This window comes from Salvelinus namaycush, chromosome 35 (genome assembly GCF_016432855.1).
Source record: "Salvelinus namaycush isolate Seneca chromosome 35, SaNama_1.0, whole genome shotgun sequence".
NCBI lineage: Eukaryota > Metazoa > Chordata > Actinopteri > Salmoniformes > Salmonidae > Salvelinus > Salvelinus namaycush.
Window position 1 is genome coordinate 7,871,120 of NC_052341.1, and position 20,433 is coordinate 7,891,552.

The 20,433-nt window shown below is 41.8% G+C and overlaps 1 protein-coding gene across 1 annotated transcript; it reads right to left on the reverse strand.

Moving 5' to 3' along the window:
* Window positions 1-2,749: 2,749 nt before the first annotated feature.
* LOC120029601 (RUN and FYVE domain-containing protein 2-like) lies at window positions 2,750-19,346 on the reverse strand. Its single transcript, XM_038974887.1, has 18 exons — window positions 18,860-19,346; window positions 17,746-17,919; window positions 17,329-17,446; window positions 12,347-12,448; window positions 11,501-11,624; window positions 11,071-11,135; window positions 9,237-9,302; window positions 8,770-8,839; window positions 8,569-8,670; window positions 8,309-8,425; window positions 7,829-7,996; window positions 7,600-7,697; window positions 5,479-5,598; window positions 5,044-5,173; window positions 4,795-4,889; window positions 4,445-4,493; window positions 4,206-4,286; window positions 2,750-4,010 (listed from the first exon to the last, which is right to left on the reverse strand). The coding sequence occupies exons 1-18, from the start codon at window positions 19,137-19,139 to the stop codon at window positions 3,867-3,869; spliced, it is 2,103 nt and encodes a 700-aa protein (XP_038830815.1). The 5' UTR covers window positions 19,140-19,346; the 3' UTR covers window positions 2,750-3,866.
* Window positions 19,347-20,433: the final 1,087 nt, after the last annotated feature.

The window sequence follows — 20,433 nt, forward strand, 5'->3', positions numbered from 1 at the left end:
TCTGTAAAACCAGGGTCCAGTCTACTCACTAGAGTCCCTAGAATACAAAACAGAGAAGTTTGAACAAAAAGCTAGGTCAAAGGAAGTGTTGCTGGTCTTTTGTATTTGTATTTATTATGGATCCCCTTGGCAGCAGCTACTCTTCCTGGGGTCCGGCAAAATTAAGGCAGTTATGCAATTTTAAAAACATTACAATACATTCACAGAATTCACAACTGTGGTAAACAGTTTAAAGTGGGGCTTAATGAAAACATTAAGCTTAAAGAAAATACTTGAGTCATTGCTTGCACATGGGGTCAATGTTCGAATGCGGGCGGGGGGGACGGGGGGGTGTTGTCAGAGAAGAGTCCAAAGTGTAAAACTGTACATGATTAGAGATCACATAGCCCTCCCCACCTCTCCCTTCCCTGAAGTCTGGAGCCCTCCCTACCTCTCCCTTCCCTGAAGTCTGGAGCCCTCCCCACCTCTCCCTTCCCTGAAGTCTGGAGCCCTCCCCACCTCTCCCTTCCCTGAAGTCTGGAGCCCTCCCTACCTCTCCCTTCCCTGAAGTCTGGAGCCCTCCCCACCTCTCCCTTCCCTGAAGTCTGGAGCCCTCCCTACCTCTCCCTTCCCTGAAGTCTGGAGCCCTCCCCACCTCTCCCTTCCCTGAAGTCTGGAGCCCTCCCTACCTCTCCTTTCCCTGAAGTCTGTAGCCCTCCCTACCTCTCCCTTCCCTGAAGTCTGGAGCCCTCCCTACCTCTCCCTTCCCTGAAGTCTGGAGCCCTCCCTACCTCTCCCTTCCCTGAAGTCTGGAGCCCTCCCCACCTCTCCCTTCCCTGAAGTCTGGAGCCCTCCCCACCTCTCCCTTCCCTGAAGTCTGGAGCCCTCCCCACCTCTCCCTTCCCTGAAGTCTGGAGCCCTCCCCACCTCTCCCTTCCCTGAAGTCTGGAGCCCTCCCCACCTCTCCCTTCCCTGAAGTCTGGAGCCCTCCCCACCTCTCCCTTCCCTGAAGTCTGGAGCCCTCCCCACCTCTCCCTTCCCTGAAGTCTGGAGCCCTCCCCACCTCTCCCTTCCCTGAAGTCTGGAGCCCTCCCCACCTCTCCCTTCCCTGAAGTCTGGAGCCCTCCCCACCTCTCCCTTCCCTGAAGTCTGGAGCCCTCCCTACCTCTCCCTTCCCTGAAGTCTGTAGCCCTCCCTACCTCTCCCTTCCCTGAAGTCTGGAGCCCTCCCTACCTCTCCCTTCCCTGAAGTCTGGAGCCCTCCCTACCTCTCCCTTCCCTGAAGTCTGGAGCCCTCCCCACCTCTCCCTTCCCTGAAGTCTGGAGCCCTCCCCACCTCTCCCTTCCCTGAAGTCTGGAGCCCTCCCCACCTCTCCCTTCCCTGAAGTCTGGAGCCCTCCCCACCTCTCCCTTCCCTGAAGTCTGGAGCCCTCCCCACCTCTCCCTTCCCTGAAGTCTGGAGCCCTCCCCACCTCTCCCTGCCCTAAAGTATTTTCCCCATACATTTGCAAGAGCAAATCAGACACAAGATGTGTGTGGCAGGCCCTATTCAGGTGATTGATGTCGTAGAATGGTGCAGTGTGTATTGTGTAATATTTTCATTGAAAATCCATTGAAAGTCCACTAATGACCATATCATACAGTGCCGTGAAAAAGTATTTGCCCCCTTTCAGATTCTCTATTTTTGCATATTTTTTATATTGAATGTTATCAGATCTTCAACCAAAACCTAATATTAGATAAAGGGAACCTGAATTTACAAACATTAAAAAAAATAATTAATTAACAAAGTTATGCATCACCCAATTCCCCTGTGTGAAAAAGAAATTGAACCCTTACACTCAATAACTGGTTGTGTCACCTTAAGCTGCAATGACAGCAACCAAATGCTTCCTGCAATTGTTGATCAGTCTTTCACATCGCTGTGGAGGAATTTTGGCCCACTTGCATGCATTTTTCTTATTTATTTTTAAAAAAAAGTGTATTTTAGTAAATACTTTCTTAACACTTATTTTTCTTAAAACTGCATTGTTGGTTAAGGGCTTGTAAGCACTTTACTGTAAGGTTGTATTTGGCACGTGACAAGTCAAATTTGATTTGAACTGCTTTAACTCAGCGACATTTGTGGGTTTTCAAGCATTAACTGCTCGTTTCAAGTCCTGCCATATCTCAATTGATTAGGTCTGGACTAGGCCATTCCAAAACTTCACATTTGTGGCTTTTTAGCCATTTTCATGTAAACTTGCTTGTGTTTTGGATCATTGTCTTGCTGCATGACCCAACTGCGCTTCTGATCACAGACGGATGGCCTGACATTCTCCTGTAGAATTTTCTGATACGGAGCAGAATTCATGGTTCCTTCTATTAAGGCAAGTCATTCAGGCCCTGAGGCAGCAAAGCATCCCCAAACCATCACACTACCACCACCCTGCTTGCATAATGGGACCACATGTCATCCAAAAAGTTAAACTTCTGAATCATCTGTCCATAGAACATTCTTCCAAGAGTCTTGATGATCATCCAGGTGCTTCTTGGCAAACTTAAGTCAACTTTTTGGATGAAATGGGTCCCATTATGTCTGGCCAAAAACAAACACAGTAAGAACCTCATACCAACGGTCAAGCATGGTGGTGGTAGTGGGATGGTTTGGGGATGCTTTGCTGCCTCAGGACCTGGACAACTTTGATGCACTGCAAAGTAACTGGCATCTAGTGAACAAGAGAATATATTGAAAACTGATACGGCACACAGCATATTTTGATTATGTGAGATGTACCATATCCATTTATTTTTAATGAAAAGTATTCATTCCAGTTTTGTAAAATTATACATTGAAACACACTGTTTTGCTGATTGAATACAAAACAAAATACACAGCAAGTGTATAATTTGGTAAACACAAATTAATGTACAGTACATCTTAAATTATTTGTCACTTTGTGATACAAGATTTTAAACTTGTATGACAAATATTCAAATAAAATGTGCAGAAAAATAACAAATACTCTGAAATGAAATATTTTTTCCACTTTCAAAAATAAATACAAGATGGGTATGTTTCCAAACGTAAGAATTTGCTACGTTAGGTAGCTACAGTATATTTTAATGATAATAATAGTTATTGTTAAGTTAATAATGAATTAGACCTACTTAAGTTAATATTGTGTTTTTCAGTCAGTAATCAAAAGTACAACATATACATTTGCTGTGCTGTTTCATGTAGTTTCTTCTTCTTCATAACCAAGGCAGCATTGGGAACATTAGTGCTTTTGGTAAACATACTTCTGAAATGTGCCTGCATTCTATCATACAGAAACAAATCTGTGAAAGGTACTCATTCAGTATTTTGGCTTATTAGAGGCACGTGTGAATTACAACAGGTAACACCATCCACATTCAAGTGAAATAACACAACAAAACCAAAATATGATTATGTCCAATGACTCCACGGCTTATCACAACAGGCTCAACCACTGTATTCCTCCGTCCGTAGAGAAACATACTTTGCATCGTCTCTTGATATTCTTACTGCAGATTTGGAATGACATGCTCAGCTGCCCACATGGTTTTAGTCTATTGTGGAGACAGGCAGCCCACTTCTGATCTTCTGCCCAAATATTGGCAAAATATCTGATATGATTGGTCAAAAGTGAAAAAAAATCATCAGAATTGGGCTGCCTATCTAAACGCAGCCTTAGTGTCATAAGTGTCACAGATATAACATCTCAAATCTTATGTTACACAAAGGACAACACCTAGGAGAACATAAATGCTTGATACCTGATAACAGTCACACAAACTTGGCGGTTTCCTGGTAGTCTGAACAGCAGGGGGGGGGGGGGGGGGGGGGCTGAGTTAAAGCTGTGGATGGGGCTGAAAGGAGGCATCTCATGTGGCATTTGAGGAACAGCGTTGGAGAAGAAGGGCGTGGCACGTATCACAGACCCTCACTGGTTTTGGCGAAGCAGGGAGGGGCAGCTCGTTGTCAGAGCAGGCATTGCAGAAGATCTCCCCACAGTTTCTACAGTGGTGCTAGAGAAATGAGACGCATGGAAAACAAATCAGCTAACCTAGGCAAGAAGTACACCACAAGGAAAAGATATGCGTTATGGTTTGCATAGTTTTACAATTAGAATGGCAACTATGTCACATCTTTTTGTGTTGCATGCTGGTTAAGCACTGTCCCAATTAATTTCACACAAAAAAATGTAATGAGTTTAACCTAACCTTTCTCCGAGAGATGGAGAACTCCTTCTCACACAGTTTACAGATGTTGGCGTCTTTGTCCTTCAGCCAGATCTGGCCCCCCTGGAATATTTGATTGTTAGATAGGCGACTCATGAAACAGCATGGGCCAAGGTCAACATGCATGTTAGTAGATCAGTTGTTTTCATAAGAACAAAAAAATGGTCTGATTGGACTGAACTTTCACTTGAATAACAATGTAGAACTCGAGAGACACTTACCTGAAGAGCTTCATTTGCCTCTTTTATGTCCTCGATTTTAAGTTTTGATCTGTGTTAAGAATAAGAAAAGCCAGGCATCAGTTTAGAGTTCACGTCTCTCAATTTACTCATACAAAATTCCTAACTGGAACTTTGCAACAGTATGTGCACTAACTAAGGCCAAGAGGCATGTAAAAGGATCATGGATGTGATTATAGTCCCTCCACAACATAAAAGCATGTTGCCCCTGCCACTCCTTTCTGAAAAGGTACGTTGAGATTGCTCTGAGAGTAAGAGGGCGCATTCCTTTTTGAAAGACAGACGTGTTAAATAAAAACACATCAAACGAGGAGTTTAAAATAGACAAGTACTCGCTAAGTTTGCATCCCAGCTCCTCCAGGGCCTGTTCCTGTTCGTCACATATTCCAGTCAGCTGGCTGTTCTCATCCTGCAGCCTGTGGAACTCCTGGAGAAAAACATGTCAAATACATCAGTCCACTGTGTGTAAATATACTCTATCCCTGTGACACAACGTAAAATGGAAAATATGTTGAACTTGAACATAATACTTTTTAAATGCCACAATGTCACAAAAAGCCCTACGAGGAACCCTCACAAACCTTTTTAAGTCCATTTATTTGCTGGGCTTCAGCACTGAGCTGGGCGACGATGTCTCGTTCCCTCTCCAGGTTGTTTTGTAAGGTCTGCTGCCACTCCTTCTCAATCTTTAGGTCTGTCTCCAGCTGCAACCTACAATAGGAACAACATCCCGGATAACTCTATTCAGTCTGTATCGCTGAAGATTGGCGCTAAACATTTAAAAGTAATTTCCAACTGAGTCGACATTTTGTAGCGTTTTCCATGAAGGCACTCTCTGCTAGCACGGGAACACTGCCTTTAAATTTCAAATCACACTGTAGCGCTGAATTTCCGCGATACGGAATGAATAGAGCCCCAAATCTTCATTTTGGTACAGAGACAAACAATATATTTATTATATAGAAGGAACAAGTGCTAAGAGCTGCTGTAAATATACCGTATGGATGTGTACTTACCTCTGCTTCTCTCTCTGGGCTATCTGCTTTTGGAGGCTGTCGGCTTTGTTGATAAAGTCCTGCTTGAATTTGTGCGCTCCATCTTCTGCGACCCAGCGGTCCCGATCAACCTCCTGTAATCTGGTGTAATTCAAACCAACTGGGTAAAACTGAGGCTCCAATCACAAGGAAAAAGGGGTGCAGGGGGTTGGGATGCAATGGGACAAACTGGCAAAAGAAAAGGGGGAGGCCAAACATCTACAGGCAGACCATTCTGAAGTGAAGATGGCCAGACATCTACAGGCAGACCATTCTAAAAAGATAAGATGGCCAGACATCTACAGGCAGGCCATTCTGAAGAGAAGATGGCCAGACATCTACAGGCAGACCATCTAAAGAGAAGATGGCCAGACATCTACAGGCAGACCATCTAAAGAGAAGATGGCCAGACATCTACAGGCAGACCATTCTAAAGAGAAGATGGCCAGACATCTACAGGCAGACCATTCTGAAGAGAAGATGGCCAGACATCTACAGGCAGACCATTCTGAAGAGAAGATGGCCAGACATCTACAGGCAGACCATTCTGAAGAGAAGATGGCCAGACATCTACAGGCAGACCATTCTGAAGAGAAGATGGCCAGACATCTACAGGCAGACCATTCTGAAGAGAAGATGGCCAGACATCTACAGGCAGACCATTCTGAAGAGAAGATGGCCAGACATCTACAGGCAGACCATTCTGAAGAGAAGATGGCCAGACATCTACAGGCAGACCATTCTGAAGAGAAGATGGCCAGACATCTACAGGCAGACCATTCTGAAGAGAAGATGGCCAGACATCTACAGGCAGACCATTCTGAAGAGAAGATGGCCAGACATCTACAGGCAGACCATTCTGAAGAGAAGATGGCCAGACATCTACAGGCAGACCATTCTGAAGAGAAGATGGTCAGACATCTACAGGCAGACCATTCTGAAGAGAAGATGGTCAGACATCTACAGGCAGACCATTCTGAAGAGAAGATGGTCAGACAGTGGCAGGACAGTTTAACATTTCTATGGACACAATCAGGGAGGTGATTTAATGCTGGCAATTACTTTAAAAGATTCATTCCACGACCACAATTTCAAAACATCTAACTTTATTGTTTCATGTGATAAAAGACAATTATTATACTTTTTATTGGCTATAATGAGTAGAGTATTTGCTCTTACAGATATGTTTGAGTGTATTAGTTATTACAGTACCACAATAACAGGATGCACTACAAAACTTCCTTTAGTGAAAGAAGCTCATCTTAACATTAGACTGATTAAAAAACCAACAAACTTTTTAAGAACCGTCAACCCATTACTTTACGATACTGCATATGAACAAATCCTCTGCCTAGTGTTTGCTGAGAGTTAGTGGTTGTGTTTGAATGCTCAGAAAGAGATGTCTTTAACAAGCTTGTATTGGTGCTCAGTGTCTGCGCTGGCACATTTTACGAATGACATGGCGAGCGTTCGCGTCTGGCTTAGCAAATCTTTATCACTATTGAGACCAAGTAGACAAAACAGGAAGTGTATCGATGTAGAAATATGTATGAAATTAAACATATGAGGGTAAAAGATCAATGTAGAAATATGTATGAAATTAAACATATGAGGGTAAAAGATGGAAGCAATAAAAGACAAGGAAAAGAAAAGAGAAATAGGAAGTCAAAATCAGGGAACTTCCATTTGACCAAAATAAATAAGAAATTGTTAAGCAAAGTATTCTCATAGAAATATCACAAAGAAGATGGCTTTAAACGAATGGAAGAGAAAGGGAGGGATGGTCCATGTTGACTGAGACATGACAAAGCTACGGTCACATCACATCACACAACAAGACTACAGCCAAGTCAATGCTCCAAAATGGATTTGTAATATGGTAAAACATACATTCATAACAATACACCTACATGCAAAAAGAGAAAATACTTTGCATGCCACTGGGCCGGTTTCCCGCACACAGATTAAGCCTAGTCCCAGACAATAAATCTCCATTGAATGTACTTTTTAGTCCAGGGAAAGGTTTACTCTGTGTCCAGGAAACCGGGCCTTAAATATTACCTTCAAATAATTTAAGAGGATATTTTAAGTCAACTCCCTTACCTTTGTTCCAGCTGTTTCATGGTTGCTGTGATTTGATTGGTCTTCTCCTCCAAACGAGTGATCATGTCGTTCTTCTGTTTCATGCCGTCATCGGAAGTCTGGTCGACAACACAGCAAAGCCATCAGATCAGTATAGTCACTGGAACATAACCTGATAACATAAACAACATAGCCTACTCTATGCACAAAAGCACCAGCAAAATCCGCCACACAAAAAGTTCCACGGCACCTGCATTTTTGAGTACATTTCCACGTTGATGGCCTTGACTTCGTCCAGCTGGTGGCGGAGGCCGATCAGTGTGTCCTGCTTTTCGTGGATGTCCTTCTCCAACAGTTTCATGGCCAGATCCATCTCCTGCTTCATGCTCACCTGCACCACCAACTCATTCTCCACATCCTACAGCGGGGGACAAGGAGAACAGCTGTCCGTCACCCCAAATCCTGCAAATTCTGCTCCACTGTAAAGCACTGACCTTTCTCACACAGACCATGCTACTGAATGCTCCTTACAACCAAAGATGACCATTTCAGAATTCTGCATTGGCTTATGTTGGCAATGTTTCCTCTTTTGTAAAGGTGAGATAGTCTCCCCTTTCTACATTAGCTGCTTCCTCTGCCTAGAAAAAAAACATTGGCTTCAATGGGTTTCAACTGAAGATGTGCCCCATATAGAAAAATGATCAAGAGGAAATGCTGGATGATGACAGACCTGGCGTAGTTGACACTCCTCCCTGAGCTGCCTCCTGGCCTCGTTGTACATCTCGTCCAGGCCCTGCCTCGACTTCTTGTAGGTGTTCAGCTCCACGTCCACGTCCACCTGGGTCACCTGACAGACAGTGACACATCAGAGGTGACATTAGTGGATTAGACCAAACCCACAATTCCTAATACCACAAACACCACAAATGAGGAACACGGTTTTACATTTGACGGACACAGAGAGAGAACAGGACATTGTAAAAAGCATACCTCAAGTTGCTGCTGAGCTTTCATGAGAATAATAGTGTTCTCATTTCTAAGCTGATGATTCTCCTCTTGTAGTTTGATTATGTTGTTTTTTGCAATCGCCAGCTACAATGAAAAGAAGTTCAAATGAATACCAAATCAGATGTATAAAATGGTAAATGATTCATAATGTTAGTACTGTACTAATGATAGACTTTGCCATACCTCCTCAATGAGTTTAGAGTTTGATTTCTCCAAGTTATCGACCCTCCCTTGTAAGCCGTGTACTGAAGAACTGTGCCAAAGATACAAGTGCTAATTTAGTGCCATTTCATATTTAATCTCTCCCAACAGGTGTTTGAAGAAGCACACTGCTTCAAGTATCGCATGTTTAAAACAGACTTAAAAAGGTCCCCACAAAACACGAGTACTTTCATTGTCTTTTAGAATTACACTTCCTGCAGTTGAACTAGTGAGCGTGAGTTCTTTAGAGGTTGAGGTTGTGCAATGAGCGTAAGACTATAGAAGAGAAGAGACATCTTTATTTACGTAACCAGTGCCAACAACTTGGTCTAAATAAGAGCTTCCTCAGCAAAAAACACAGTTGAGCGATTATCACACACACACACACAAAAAAAATAAAGAAAATCACAACGATACAGTTTGGTAAAGAAAAATATTAAAATACTTACTTAAGCTGCCTGTTTAATTCTTCAACGTAGTTCTTCTGGTCCAGGATGGCTGCTATTTGACCATTTCTATTGGGAAAACAAATCATGGAAGATAAATCAGAAAAGAGAACACTTATGTTCGAAAGTGTTAAGTATTTTGACATACAGTTGAAGTTGGAAGTTTAAATACACCTTAGCCAAATAAATTTAAACTCAGTTTTTCACAATTCCTGACACTTAATCGTAGTAGAAATTCTCTGTCTTAGGTCAGTTAGGATCACCACTTTATTTTAAGAATGTGAAATGTCAGAATAATAGTAGAGAATAATTTCTTTAAGCTTTTATTTCTTTCATCATTTGGTATAATTTGCCGTTAAAATTGTTTAACTTGGGTCAAGCATTTCAGGTAGCCTTCCACAAGCTTCCCACAATAAGTTGGGCGAACTTTGGCCCATTCCTCCTGACAGAGCTGATGTAACTGAGTCAGGTTTGTAGGCCTTCTTGCTCGCAAACACTTTTTCAGTTCTGCCCACAAATTTTCTATGGGATTTAGGTCAGGGCTTTGTGATGGCCACTCCAATACCTTGACTTTGTTGTCCTTAAGCCATTTTGCAACAATTGTGGAAGAATACTTGTGGTCATTGTCCATTTGGAAGACCCATTTGTGACCAAGCTTTAACTGACTGACTGATGTCTTGAGATGTTGCTTCAATATATCCATGTAATTTTCCTCCCTCATGATGCCATCTATTTTGTAAAGTGCATCAGTCCCTCCTGCAGCAAAGCACCCCTACAACATGATGCTGCCACCCCCGTGCTTCACGGTTGGGATGGTGTTCTTCGGTTTGCAAGCCTCCCCTTTTTCCTCCAAACATAACGATGGTCATTATGGCCAAACAGTTCCATTTTTGTTTCATCAGACCAGAGGACATTTCTCCAAAAAGTACGATCTTTGTCCCCATGTGCAGTTGCAAACCGTAGTCTGGCTTTTTTATGGCGGTTTTGGAGCAGTGGCTTCTTCCTTGCTGAGCAGTCTTCAGGTTATGTCGATATAGGACTTGTTGTACTGTGGATATAGATACTTTTTTACCCGTTTCCTCCAGCATCTTCACAAGGTCCTTTGCTGTTGTTCTGGGATTGATTTGCACTTTTCGCACCAAAGTACGTTCATCTCTAGGAGACAGAACGCGTCTCCTTCCTGAGCGGTATGACAGCTGCGTGGTCCCATGGTGTTTATACTTGTGTACTATTGTTTGTACAGATAAACGTGGTACCTTCAGGCGTTTGGAAATTGCTCCCAAGGATGAACCAAGACTTGTGGAGGTCTACAATTTTTTTTCTGATGTCTTGGCTGATTTCTTTTGATTTTCCCATGATGTCAAGCAAAGAGGCACTGGGTTTGAAGGTAGGCCTTGAAATACATCCACAGATACACCTCCAATTGACTCAAATGATGTCAATTAGCCTATCCGAAGCTTCTAAAGCCATGACATAATTTTCTGGAATTTTCCAAGCTGTTTAAAGGCAGTCAACTAGTGTATGTAAACTTCTAACCCACTGGAATTGTGATACAGTGAATTATGTAAAATAATCTGTCTGTAAACAATTGTTGGAAAAATTACTTGTGTCATGCACAAAGTAAATGTCCTAACCGACTTGCCAAAACTATAGTTTGTTAACAAGAAATTTGTGAAGTGGTTGAAAAACGAGTTTTAATGACTCCAACCTAAGTGTATGTAAACTTCCGACTTCAACTGTACTTGTATCTTTCTCATCGTATCCAAGACAATGTGTAGTAGTAGATATATTTTAATGGATATATTCCATCTCGTTAAAGTAACAAGAGTATCTTTACCTTTCTTCACTTCTGTAGTCATCAATGTCATTTTTCAAGTACATGGAGAAGTCAATGACCCCAACCTAAGAAATGTAAAATGTCACACAGCCAGTATGTTGAACATTTCTACATAGACTTTGACCAGTATATTCCTTCTCAAATTGGGCTGAAACAGCTGGAGTGTAAACGTCTGCTGCTACAATCTGAATAGACTAGAAGCACAGCTGAACAGTTTAGATTATACTATTGGCTTTGACAGTTGTAGATACTAGTGTGATTAGTTTGTTGGGATGCGACGAGTGCTCTCCACGAGGTGAAAGGAACGCTGCGTCTGCGGGTAGGACCCTGAATAACATTGAGGTGTCCTCTCACTTGCCTATTTTAAAGGCTGTCATGGGGAATTTTAGAACAATGACTGAAGTGGGGGGGAGGGGGGGGAGTGACTCACCTGTGTATCCAAGTCTTCTCCCTTGACACAAAGGTTGGCATCGATCACATTGAGTCCCACCAGCAGGCCAACGATGACAGCACCCTCCTCCTCTACCATCACAGCAGAATTCTCATAGAAATCACTGTGGGTGCAAAACGCACAGCGAAACATATTTCACATCAAATCATCATCACATACAATGTTTACAAATTAATAACTCAAATATAGTTGTTGCATAAGTTAGTTCAGGAGTCAAATTTGGCTTAAATCATAATAAGTTACATGGACTCACAATTTGTGAAATAATAGGGGTTGACATGATTTTTGAATGACTACCTCGTCCTCTGTCCGCCATACATACAACATCTGTAAGGTTTCTCATTCAAGTATTGAATTTCAAACACAGATACCACTACAAAGACCAGGGAGCTTTGAGAAAGCCTCATAAATAAGGGCAGTGATTGGTAGATGGGTAACAATAACAAATTAAGCACGGTCAAGTTAATAATTATGCTGTGGATTTTCATTCCACTTTGACAGTGTTTTGTGTAGATCATTGACCATATTTTAAAAATGAAATTTCACTTTTGTAACAATAAAATGTGAAGCTTCAAGGGGGGTGAATACTTATGATAGGCACTGTATATACCATCACTGCTTATTCTAACAGTTTTCTTATAGAAAATAACTGACACCACCTCTACCCATCTGAAGGTATTAGCGTCTCGTCTGCTGAGAAGCAGATGGTGAACCACTACCGAGGAGGCTCTCTGTCTGCCGGCCCAAGGACTTTGAATGGAGATGAAGATGTGTGTGAGAAAAACCAGTGTGTGAGTGAGTTGAGACTGGGTGTCCTTCCAGTACCTTAGCAGGTCCTTTCTGGTGATCAGAAGGCGGAGGTAATCAGCCAGCCTCTTCTGCATCAGGGCTAGACGCAGCCAGGCCCGAGCTCTGCCCAGCGGAGTCCTACAATAACGGAACAAAAACTACAGCCATTAGTCCAACAATACATATTGATATATGATATTCGTATTTAATTTCAAAGTGAAGAGCGGCCCATTGGGTGGGGGACAATACTAACTAGTGGATGAGTCATATAAAAATATCCAAACACTGTGTACTGTATGTGTGTTGACATTAGATGTGGCGTGCATGATTTATGATCGACATGCAAGATGTTTCCATGTTTAACAGCCCGGCTGAGTCATCATCTTTATAGCACACAGAGGAAAATGTGTATGCTTGCTTTCCTAGGTTATAGAACATACAGTGCAAAGTATTCAGACCCTTCCCTTTTTCTAATTTTGTTAAATTACAGCCTTATTCTAAAATGGATTGAATAATTTCCCCCCCTCATCAAATAATGACAAAGATGAAAAAATATATATATTTTTGCAAAAAAGGTAAGTCTTCAGACCCTTTGCAATGAGATTAGAAATTCAGCTCAGGTGCATCCTGTTTCCATTGCTCATCCTTAAGCTGTTTCTACAACTTGATTGGAGCCCACTTGTGTTATATATTCAATTGATTGGACATAGGGCTGTGGCGGTCACAACATTTTGTCAGCCGGTGATTGTCAAGCAAATAACTGTCGGTCTCACGGTAATTGACTGTTAATTAGAATAAACACATTTAGCATCTCCTGGCTTCCACACACAGCCTACAAGCCACTGATGCTGACCTTTGGAACATCTACATTTTAAAAAGTCTAATAAATCCATATAATATAGCCTTCACCTTCACAATAAATCCATTATTTATTTTAGACCGGTCTAAAGAAGCATGATATGAAGAAAATGTAGTCTATTTCAGAAGAACAGAATAGCATACTCTGAGTTGTCCTTATGTTAGGTCCTCATCTCGCTATGCCAAATGGCTGTGGGCTACACTAGTTCATTTAGCAGAAAAGATTTGCTTAGAATTCTGTGGCATCATTTTATATTATTTTATAGTATGAAGAATAAAATTGAAGAAAGATGTTTTCTCCAAACGATTTGAGGGAGTGCGCAATTCTTTGTTGACCCGTAAAAAAAATAGGTATTCCTATATGCTTAAATTTAGAGTTATTAATGTAACTTTAGTTGTTCTACAAACGTGGGTCTATATGTTTTGATTTGTAATACATTGTAAGGCTGCATGATGTGACTAATGATGATTTGAAAAAAGTCGCTTGAAAAGGCATGAGCTCTGCTTTGTTTTTTTGCGCAGGCTGTACTTCATCAATCTCTCATTCACAATTTGATAAGCACTTGATAATGTCTTTCAAGTGAAGACAGACACATCGGTGACGCAACTGCGTGCGTCCGTATCCAAATCTGAGGTGCATATTGAAGATATTGCAAGAACTGTCCACATTTAGTTTTAGGCCTAACGAACAGCAAAAGCACTAGCCTATGTCAATCTACTATCCCCCATAGTACAAAAGTTAACCTATTCTGTGCGAGAAATAAATATTCCAAACATAGTCTGGGACAGTTGCGGGATGCGATAGATCCCAAATGAACATAACCACTAGCAATCAAAAAAAAAACATTTTATGCAATGAGGCTGACGCAACAGATCAGAACGTTTAGCTTAAAATGTTGATAAACTATCAGAATATTTCTTCACATTATAAGCGCAGCGATGCGCACACGGCAGTAGGCTATAAGAGCAAATGTTGTTCTATTAACGGGAAAACACCATTATCAAAAGTGAACACAAATGTGATTATGCATGTAATGCTTTTATTATTAATGTGCATTTTTATGGTGAAAGATATCTTCCCAGACCTTGAAACTCACGCGCTGTATGTCAGTTAGACTCTACACCTGTTGTAAAGCAGATTAATGTGCTTAATTTTAAAGAAGTTATTTGGCCACTTTAGTTGTGATTACAACCCTTATCAAAACATATAGGCCTATGGGGTATGCTACATGAGGTGTGCGACTATTATTTGAAAAAGTAGAAGGGAAAAAAAGAATGCACTGTTTGCCTTAAGCTGGGCATCATTCACAAGTGATAGGCTAATATTGTCACCGATCACACTATTTCTTGATTTAATCTTGTCTTTACATATACTAAATGATATATGTGTGAAATTTGTTTTGATTTAGAATGAACTATTATCATGCACCTGTCGGGAAACAGGGGCGGGGGAAAAATACATGTCATCTCTGCACGTAAATAGCAAATGGAGAATGCTTTTCCTGTGGTTCATTTTCATGCCAGCTAGGTAGTCTATACTCCTGTTGTAAAGATTAGCAATGTGATTAATATTTGCTTAATATTAGGAAAGTTGAGAAATAAATATAGTAGGCCTAGCCTATAGAAAACTGATGGGATCCTCCTCTTTTTAATAGAGGCCATCACTCGGTTCTCACGCAATTGCATAGCCTATACAAATGTTGCGCAACACGAGCTTATGGGCTCTCATTAAGTGTTTGATTAGATTTTAGATTACATTTGCATTGACGTCAGAGTGATTAGAGGGACAATAGAGTGCTGAGTACCAGGCAGTTAGTAAGTTTGGTAGGCTACTAATGACCATCAGCAGCATCAGAGCTTGGAGAAGCCTAATTACTGTGAGTAAACGATCACATGGAATTTGACTACCTTCAGGACTCGTGACCGCTGGTGTGGTGGTAATACAGCCACCGCATCCCTAATTTCACATGATTTGGAAAGGCACACACCTGTCTATATAAAACGTCCCACAGTTGACAGTGCATGTCAGAGCAAAAACCAAGTCATGAGGTCGAAGGAATTGTCCGCAGAGCTCCGAGACAGGATTGTGTCGAGACACAGATCTAGGGAAGGGTACCAAAAAATGTCTGCAGCATTGAACACAGTGGCCTCCATAATTTTTAAATGGAAGAAGTTTGGAACCACCAAGACTCTTCCTAGAGCTGGCCACACGGCCAAACTGAGCAATCGGGGAGAAGGGCCGTAGTCAGGGAGGTAACCAAGAACCGGATGGTCACTGTCAGAGCTCCAGAGTTCCTCTGTGGAAATGGGAGGCATCCATCTCTGCAGCACTCCACCAATCAGGCCTTTATGGTAAAATGGCCAGACGGAAGTCACTCCTCAGTAAAAGGCACATGACAGCCCGCTTGGAGTTTGCCAAAAGGAACCTAAAGGACTCTCAGACCATGAGAAACAAGATTCTCTGGTTTGATGAAACCAAGATTGATCTCTTTGGCCTGAATGCCAAGCATCACGTCTGGAGGAAACCGGACACCATCCCTACGGTGAAGGATGTTGGTGGCAGCATCATGCTGTGGGGATGTTTTTTAGCGGTAGGACCTAGGAGACTAGTCAGGATCGAGGGACAGATGAACAAGGGGGAAAGTACAGAGAGATCCTTGATGAAAACCTGCTCCAGAGAGCTCAGGACCTCAGACTGGGGCGAAGGTTCACCTTCCAACAGGACAACAACCCTAACCACAGAGCCAAGACAAGGCAGGAGTGGCTTCAGGACAAGTCCCTGAATGTCCTTGAGTGGCCTAACCAGAGCCTGGACTTGAACCCTTTATGAGGAGTTTCTCCCATTCTTCTCTGTAGATTCTCTCAAGCTCTGTCAGGTTGGATGTGCAGGCCACTGCACAGCTATTTTCAGGTCTCTCCAGGGATGTTCGATCGGGTTCAAGTCCAGGCTCTGGAGTGGCCCAACCAGAGCTTGGACTTGAACCCGATCGAACATCCCTGGAGAGACCTGAAAATAGCTGTGCAGTGACCTACATATCCAACCTGACAGAGCTTGAGAGAATCTGCAGAGAAGAATGGGAGAAACTCCTCAAATACAGGTGTGCCAAGCTTGTAGCGTCATACCCAAGAATAATCGCAGCCATAATCGCAGCCAAAGGTGCTTCAACGAAGTACTGAGTAAAGGGTCTGAATACTTGTGTAAATGTCATATTTCATTATTATTATTGTTGCTTTTTAATTAGCAAAAAAAATGAAATACCTGTTTTGCTTTGTCATTACTGTGTGTAGACTGATGAGGGGGGGGGGGGAAATCACATTTAATCAATTTTAGAAAATGGCTGTAACGTAACACAATGTGAGGTCTGAATACTTTCCGAATGCACTGTATGTCTTAACCTTTCTATATGGGGTTCCCTTTACAATCTGGGCTGAAATTATGCTTCACCAGAGTTTCAGTCTTAATGAAAAACACGAAGCGAAAGTACAAAAATACATTGAGGCACTTCCTTGTTCTGGCTCAAGTTTCTCTTTAGCAAATCAGTGAATACAGGGATCCAATTAGGCCTAGTGCTTTTAAACCTGTAGTACACTTTCTGCTTGCAGTGAACCGTAGTGGTCATTAGGGCCTACAAATGTAAACAAAACCAACGTGAACACAAAGTTCATAAAATATACATTTCTGAGAAGAAAAGACACTGTTCTGGTGAGCTCAAATGTGTAAACCCCCTTAGTTAACCGAAAAACATGACAAACGAAAGCCAACGTGTTTGGGCATGGTGTCAGCCTGTTTCAGGGCGTAAAGATGAAGCCTGACACCATGCCCAAATGCATTGGCCTGTTTGTCTTGTTCTTAACTATTTCTAACTAAATGCCACGAAAATAAAGGCTTTTTAAGGCTCGATTCAATCCGTATCGCTGAAGATCAGCTTTACAGCATGATTGACATTTAAAGCCAACGTTCCCTCATTAGCGGAGACCGCATTCAAGGTAAATGCTGCATATGTCGGCTCAATCTGAAATGACCTTAAAACTTAAAGCGTGCTACATCGCTGAACTTCGGCGATACGGATTGAATCAAGCCCTAATCAAGAAGTTAATCTCTCCATTTTTCTACATATGACTGTAGCTGACATTTCTCTCTCTCTCTTCTGGTACCATACTTTAGTCCTGGTAGATCCCTGACGCTGGCTGCGATCTCTCCTGCCTCGGGACACAACTTCTCCACCATCTCCAGAGGACCCCACAGAGACTTGTTGTATCCAAGAAATGACTTCTTCACTGCGGGTGCAAGAATAAACATTGAGCCTTATCTCATGGGTAATGTTACACAACACAGTCGAGAAAATATGTTGTTGCATTTAACTATCAAGAAAATAATGGGAAAGGGGAGATTATAGCATATTTATATATCCCGGCACGTCCTGCCAACAGCGGGCATTGAGGATGATACAGTATGTGTTGATTAATGAACATAACAAATCATTATGTAATAAAAATGTGTCCATGAGCTGATAGTGTCAACATTATGAATGGGATTCAACTAGTTCTGCACCATGGTAACGATGATAAGTGAATACCTCTGAGACCATGTTTGAGGCAGTGCTCCATGACAACAAAGAACTGCTGGAGTGGGGGGTAGTCGGAGTCCAGGGTGCGTCCAAAACTGAGGGCCGACTCGATCAGGCCTTTGATGCTGAGCTTGGCCATATTCAGCAGGTTGGCTCTCTCCATCGCCATAGGGTCCCGCAGAGCTGGAGAGGGAAGGAAACAGACCCACATTTGGGAGTGGTCAATTCAAACACTACCTATAGTATGTCAACAAAGAGCCATGCCATTATGTTTTGCATAGTGGTGTACACAAACATACATACATACATACATACATACATACATACATACATACATACATACATACATACATACATACATACAGCACATGTTGACATCTGAAATGCCCATCTACATTATGTCAATAAACAGTCATCAATTCATCATCTCACATTTCATAGTTCCATTTCATAGTTCTCTGCAATATGTGTTGTACAGACATGACACCGTATGTAGGCACGTTATTGGGTTTCATCCTGGCTAATAAATAACCTTTTCTGATCAACTAAATTTGTGATGAGTGTTTCATTACTATTTCTGATCGAACCAGAAGAAAACATTGATCAGAAACAGTTTTGCACCGGCCTTTAGCTGTAAATATGCAACTGACACATGGGGCAAATGATGCAATCTATCATGCTGCTATTTTGCTTCAGATCAGAGTAATCAGTAGGTGAGAGATCTATTAATGTGCAATCTGTGCGTTACAGGCCTATTCCCACTCCACATGGGATGCAGCTGGTCTGAATCACCCAAAGTAACTGCAGCAAGCATCGCATCACGATATGAGCTCGGGGTGTGGTTCTAACTAGCTATTGGTTAATCACACAAAAACATAAGGTTATCACCATTTGACAGTGAATGAGTTGAATTGATAAGAGAATAATTCCAAAACAAATTCGTCGGCTGATGCGTAAGCTCACGCAGAAAAATAGATTCATGTCGCACAATCAACAATGACCGACATATATGCATTTGATACTGTAGCAACATGTATGGAGCAGGAACGGGATGACATGACAGCTGTGTTGATTTATGAAAAATCAAACAACAAAACAAGATGAGCACATAACTCCAAATTACCTTGGGCACTCCATTCGTTTACAAAAGATGTGGGTTCCGCTACCTTCGCCAAAACATGACTGCTGCTTCCTGAAAAGGTCTCTGATGCTTTCCTGGCTAGTGCAAATATGGGTGCCTGCCATCTCCCGTCCCCGGCTCTCATGGTCGTGGACGTGGTGGTGCTAGCTTTTTCACCGGCCGATTTTTCTTCCTGAAACCTAAGGATTCCGAATACTTGAGACTTCTCTTTGTTGCTCTCTGCTTCAGCTAATGCAAGGTCGTGCTCTGCAGGTGTCGCCATCGTCGAAATATCATACGGACAATTCACCTGGCGACCATTGTTGCAGAAATGTCTGGGATAGCATTGCTAAATCATCCAATCCCAACACTATAATGCCTATCACATTTCGTCTACATTCTAAGTGTGAACGCCGCTTTCACAGTCATCAATGACAAATTATTATCCCTTATTCGCCGCAGAGTGTAAAGATCCTATGAAGCCGAATCCCTCAGGTTCGTATGGGTGGCGTCAAAAACGCACTACGTAATGGCGTGAGATACTTGGGATTCTGCTACCCTCTACCGCGGGCTGGAAGAAATCAAGTTGTTTCTGCATACAATTTGGAGTACTGTATACTATAATGATATGGTATCAATTATTTAAACGGAGTAAAATAAAATATGATTTAAGTAATTAAATATTAATAAAACAATTAGTATACTTGCCTAGCTCTATAAAGTGTTTCGAGAAAATAGAAGTGTTGATCAGACATTAATATTTCTTGTCATTAAAAGTTCACAGAAATGAATAATCTTACTAAGTAATGAATTAAAAAAATGGTCACTAGATAAACTTGATGCATGTCCCTCTAAAGTTAATAAATGATCTGAAATTGATAGTTTTCATAATTCAATGGAGCCTTTCAGTAGGATTCCAGTTTTTCCAAGTCTGTGTCTGTAATACTCAGTTAAAAAAAGAGTGGTGTAGCCAATTGTACCACAATATGATTGAGAAGAAATTATAGGCTATCTGCTTTTGTTTACCTTGACTGTATGCAAGTCGCTCCATGCTCTCAGTATGAGTGATGCCCCAGCGATGTAAACTCTGAGGGGAATACATGGTGAAGATCACTTCAACCCAAGATGGTCCTGGGACCTGGACAAACAACTATTTAGTCGGCAGTAAGAGAAGAGAGAAGTCGAAGTGTTACACAAATACAGGGATGCCAACAACAGCCTTAGAAAAAACATCACACATTCTCCCCATGAGAGAATAATGACTGTGAAATGTAAATTATAATTCATGCAAAACCAAAATCACAAAATTGAAGGGGAAATAACTGATTTATGTGCCCGAGGGCCAACTGAGGCCCACACAGTGTCAGTTGGTCACAAACCAACATAAAACAGGAATATTCTGACGCAGTATAATGTGCACTTTATTGTCCTTAGTTTTGAATCTGGACCATAACACAGCATGTCATGAGCTCATGGAGAGAGATAAACAAAATGATAAACAATGTAATAAAGCCGAGCAATATGATTATAAATATGTTGGTCTTGGATCCATTAACTAAATAAGCTGAACATTGTTC